Consider the following 5,359-nt stretch of genomic DNA (forward strand, 5'->3'; position numbering starts at 1 on the left):
AGACTGCTGTGCTTCTTGTTTTAGTCAATGAGACAACTGGCAAGCGCTTCAATGCAAGAGCAAGGAAACAAGTCCTGCTATCTTCTTTCTGATGTAAAATGAGCGCACGCAGACAGTCTTAGTGAACAACCGCTTGGCGGAAGTATTGTTGATAGTCTTCGTAAGCTCTGAATCTCCGAGTCCCTTTGTTTCACGCATTGCGTGAGAGCTGTGAGACATTTCATCTCAAGATCAGTTAATAACGGTAAAAAAATTCTTCATTTCCTAATTTGGACACTTAGCAACTAGGCCACATTCTTGAGCTCAGCTTCGAACATAGAATAGTTTTTCAAGATCACCAAACATTTCATTTTGCAGCTCACTTTCACTGACGGCCAAGTTGCCAACTTTTTGGAGGAGCTGGGCGCGTACCTGGAAGGGCACTTGGCCCAGTCAGGTGATGTAAGTAGAATTTATTCATGTCTATTTTAATAAATATAAATAACAAATCATTCTTTTCATAGCAATTTCTCAAACAGAGAAATCTCCTTACGTCGCGTTTTAAAACTCGCAGATGGCGTGAATTTGGACTAACTCTTCTTAATCTCCCCTTATTTTTGGTCGCCCAACAAATGGATCCCCTTGAGAGATGGTTAGTATCTTCTGGATTCATTTTATGCTCTTCAAAGAGAAAAAATTGAAGTTTATTGTTCTAGTGGCCATTTCCGGAACTGTCAACTTTAAACAGGGACTTCATGGTGTTGCTGGCACTCCAGTTTGTGGCCTTTCAGCCAGCCGTCCAGGAAATTCTGGAGAACCATAATACCGGTGAATGACTATTTTGTGTTTAGTATTCGTAAAAAACGTATTTCACGCAAAATGAACGACAATACTAGTTGCGGCTATCGTAGGTGCGATTCCGTCGATCTCCGCCGCTCTCTCGAGTCTGTAATGGAGCCCAAAGTTGCGGCATGATGTTAGTAGTTTTTCACTTGGGTCTAATTTCTGACCAACCTTCCTGCAACATCATAATAATTTATTCGGAGAAAACAATTGGACTGTTAAGAATTAAAACGGATGTCTTTTTTTCCGTAGGTTCACACACATAGTGTCATCGATGGAGACGCGGAAAAAATTGTAAAAATTAAATAAATTTGTTATCTGGAAAAGCTGTCTCGACTTATCAATAAGTAACTGTGTAGCTATGAATGTTTTATTGTTCCATGGCTCGACAGAGGGAAATTATTTACGACAAAATGCCGAAGCCGAGGTTCAGACTCTAGCAGTGGGTGGAGGACTCAAAGTCCAAACTTTCGCGGTTTGTTTACATCAGAAGTCATATGACACAACAAGTGCAATCTGACGCCGAAAAGGTGAATTCTTCCCTTCGGTTGTGACTCTCGTACTTTTAAACAAGTTAAGAGAGTTAAGTTTTCTATAAAAAAGAAATAATGTATCTCAGTAAAAAAGGTGTTGGGGATGTTATGTGAAATGCGTGAGCTCTATCAATGACATATTACAATCACGTGTAAAACCCAAAGGGCAACTGACCTTAAACCGGGGTTCGCTTTGGTTTCTGAGCACTGCTAGCGCTCTTAACCCTTTAACTCCCAGAAGTGACTGACATGAAACTTTTCCCTAAAATATCCATAGATATCTATAGCAAACAGGTGATAAGAATATTCAAACTTATCAGGTAAAAGTTGTTATCCTGATCTAACACCTAATCCTTGTACCTGATTTGCAAGGAACGTGTAGCGGTTAGACGGGAAAATTAGCATGAAGATCTTGGGAGCTAAAGGGTTAAATGTAATGTCAGTCAGTAATATTGACTCCAATGGTACTTAGATTTAAATTCCCAGTTATCTGGAAAAATTACTCATTTTACTTTAAACGACAGTACAACATTTTGAGGACCAGCACTCAGTGAAATGTAGTCCATTCGCCTTTAAAAGAAAAAGATAAAAAACCACCATTTTATCCGCATACACGTCAAACTAGTTTAGGACAAAACGATAAAAACATTCAAAGAAAAATATGACAGATGGAAAGTTTTCACATCTGTCGTCGATATATGAAAATTTAATAAGATACCACGAATGAAAGACAAGTGTCTCGATGAGTCAATAACACCTTCTTCCTTCTTTGAAGATCTGATTGAAAATTCTTCCTTTTAGCTCCTATACTTTTACCAGCAAACATGCAAGTCGGAAAAATTTGGTGCTCTATCATAAAAAAACCTATCAGCTGATAGATTCATCTCATCTTTTCATGTGCATGCTTGCTGAATAATGTATTCAAAAATAAGCGCTAAAAAGAAGTTAAGTGCTCATTAATTGAAAAATTAAAAAGGGATGCGATATAAAATGTTTGAGCTTACTGTCATATTGCAATTACTTATGTAATCAAAACTATAACAAAACTCTCGAACGTGATTAGTTAGTTACCACTGGCCCGATTTGAGCACTAATAGGACAATATAAGAGTCATGTTTGTAATCGCACAGTGTACTAGGGCAGTTAAAGGGACAATTAACACGTCATACCCGCGTAAGTGGACAGATCACGTCATAAACGCGCGATTTTGTCTCGCATTTCGCCGATTTTACTCTTGTTTTGTTTTTCTTTTAATAAAGACGTATAACCGATGTCCGGTCTCTTTCTCAAATGTTATTATAGTTTTGATTAGTTGGTGACAGAGCCTCGAGTTGTCAAATTCATTCTGGTAATCATACTCGTAATTGACAAATCAGACTCCTGCTTCGCGATCGTCTGATTTTGTTAATCACTCGTATAAATAGTGACCGTATTAAACTCTACTCGGTCCAATTACCATTATAAAACGTGAGGCCAACTGGCCTTAGACCAGGGTTCCTTTTAGTCTCTGGGCACAACTCTTTAATTAAAACCAGTCCACTGCCCTGAGTTTTCCCTCTGCCCTCTGCCCCACCTCTATACCCCCCCCCCCCCACCCCTCCCCCTTCAGAACACTGATCCTTTGGTTTCACTTGTTGGAAGAAGGAGTCGTTGTAAAGTTGAATGTCTCTGCGTACAATGCGTTAACCTTTAACTCCCAAGATCGGATTCTTAATTCTCCCCTCTAGCTGCGACACATATCATTGTAAATTAGTTAGAAGAATTTGATGTAAGATCAAGATAACATCTTCTACCTGATAAGTTTGAATATTGTCATGACCTGTTTGCTGGGTAATGTAAGGATATTATAGGGAGAAGTTTCATGTTGATCATTTCTGAGAGTTAAGCACAATAATTCAGCCAGGGATAAAAAGTTCAACTAGTAACTTACTTTGACAAGAGTAAAGCTCCATTCTCATTCCGATAAACTCAAACCATTCCATCGGAAGAACTCGAACGAAGCGAGCATCAATGACCGGGTTAAGATCGTGATACACAACTGTGTCCCTGTCAGTGTTTCCTGGGAAAATCTGAGTAGAATATTGTGGGATGTAAAATTGACGAATGTATGCATTACACAGGAGCGCTAACTCTAAACCTAGAACCTTAGTTGATGCTTTTCTACATGTTCATCAGCAATCAAATACAAACATAGATATAAACGAGTACAGTTTGATCTCACTAATTTTTTACTACTCGTTCTCTAGCGTTCTCATGTATCTCGACCTCGTCTCAGACCCACCAAAAGCAAAAAAAGAAAAGCTCATATTTGAATATATGATGGACCTCGTAATAGCTCAGCTGTCTGTAAGATCACTGTGGCGAAGTGTTGGTGCATTGGAGCAAAGAATTCGAAGGACTGATATTCTTTTACTCTTGGGGACTCTTAATTTTTTTTCTTTGGTTCACCCTCACAGCAAGAATAGAAGGGAAAAACATCTTGCTCAAAAAGTCATTCTTATTTATACCGTATCTGAAGTGTCACCGTTTCGCCTGTAGATACTGTAAGTTTGTCCATCGTCGCCATATTGTAGCTTGTATTTAGTAACCCACTGATCGTAATCATGTCTCCCCTGCGTCGCTATGCCTATCACCCTTGCGGTATTCCGAAGATCCACTTGCAGCCATTGGTTGGTGTTTAGCAGATCAGCTGCCCAGCCAGCAGATACAAACGCCAACGGGGCTTTGGCCCCCTTGAAATGTAATCTACCATTCTGTGGGCCATGTGTATTATAATACACGGAAGATGCACTAATCTGCGAGTCAGTAATAACTCCACTTTCCATACCTAAGGGAACTGGGCCTTTTGGTGATTCTTCACCTGCATTTTGGACAGAGAAACTCAATCACACATATTGACAAGTTTACTACTAATGACTGCGGATATTTTCAACGTTTGAACAGAAATATCAAAATCAGTGCAGATTATAGTTTCCATTTCGTCTCAAAGATCCAAATTAGAAAAAAATTTAACGGATAAGAACTATCTGAATGTTAAAAGACTCTGAACTTCGAGTGATGTTCGAGGTCGTCTCATACCCAGGACGATAATTATACTGCGGCACCTTAGGAGGATCCAGATTTTTTTGGATAGGGATTGTCATGTAAAATTCCTAGATATGTTTAAGGTTATCGCGTACAAGTTTCGCAATGCTTCGGCTTAAGCAAAGATTGCATTTGAAATTATGAATGAGTTTTATTTGGGAAAATACGAATCTTACACGTCTTGGGAAGCTTCTTATTTTCTTCATCTTTTCTTTTTCTTTTCAGAAATAAACCTCGCAGTATTTTCCCGGGTAATCTTATTTTTTTAAACCACATTCGAGGACTATGAAGGTAGCAGATAAGGTCCAGAAATGGTTCAGGGAGGGTCATGACGATAGAAGACTCCGCAAGTATTGACAGGAGGCCTCTTGACGCAAAGACAAGAGGAGACTGAGACGAATAACTCCTCAGTGATGTAAGTGCAAGATCTTAGACGTTAATTTTAAGAATATCTTATGTTCTCAGCCCTACTTACATTTGCAGCTGACGAATTTAAATTCTTCCTTGAAAACCTGACAGTTGCGCTGCTCAGACATGAAAATATTAATTTTTTCTTATCAGGAAATCAATTAGTCATCTTGGTTAATCATCAAATAGAAACTCATCTATAAATTTTTAACCTAAGCTAAAAACTACAATTTTTTGTCTCAAATTAATGTTACCCTCTTTCAGTCCACAAAATTATTTGAGAAGACTCAACACAATTGTAATTCTAAACATTATTGTGCTTCGGAGGACTTTGCAAGTATCATTTCTCCAAAGATGCTGAAAATTTGGAAAAAGGCCCATTTTATTTTTGAAGGCAACATTCGCAGTAACGACGCTAATCATCCATCATGAAAACCCGACATTGCACCATAATATAACTAGACGAGGATCAATGGATAGACACATTACTAAGTTAAGAGAAATGTTGAATT

General features: G+C 38.5%; 1 protein-coding gene across 1 annotated transcript; it reads right to left on the minus strand.

Moving 5' to 3' along the window:
* Positions 1-1,887: 1,887 nt before the first annotated feature.
* Positions 1,888-4,769, minus strand: LOC131783927 (retinoschisin-like). Its single transcript, XM_066163579.1, has 4 exons — positions 4,616-4,769; positions 3,863-4,215; positions 3,286-3,424; positions 1,888-1,925 (listed from the first exon to the last, which is right to left on the minus strand). The coding sequence occupies exons 1-4, from the start codon at positions 4,767-4,769 to the stop codon at positions 1,903-1,905; spliced, it is 669 nt and encodes a 222-aa protein (XP_066019676.1). The 3' UTR covers positions 1,888-1,902.
* Positions 4,770-5,359: the final 590 nt, after the last annotated feature.

This window comes from Pocillopora verrucosa, chromosome 3, assembly GCF_036669915.1.
Source record: "Pocillopora verrucosa isolate sample1 chromosome 3, ASM3666991v2, whole genome shotgun sequence".
Classification (NCBI taxonomy): domain Eukaryota; kingdom Metazoa; phylum Cnidaria; class Anthozoa; order Scleractinia; family Pocilloporidae; genus Pocillopora; species Pocillopora verrucosa.

What these genes read in the sequence shown, in the direction of transcription:
- LOC131783927 (XM_066163579.1), bottom strand. Translation starts at nt 4,769, where the DNA reads ATGACCCTCCCTGAACCATTTCTGGACCTTATCTGCTACCTTCATAGT. An exon ending in TAAGAAGCTTCCCAAGACGT is followed by an intron (nt 4,216 to 4,615) that starts GTAAGATTCGTA and finishes TCCAAAATGCAG; the next exon opens with GTGAAGAATCACCAAAAGGC. An exon ending in ACGGTGACACTTCAGATACG is followed by an intron (nt 3,425 to 3,862) that starts GTATAAATAAGA and finishes TATTCTACTCAG; the next exon opens with ATTTTCCCAGGAAACACTGA.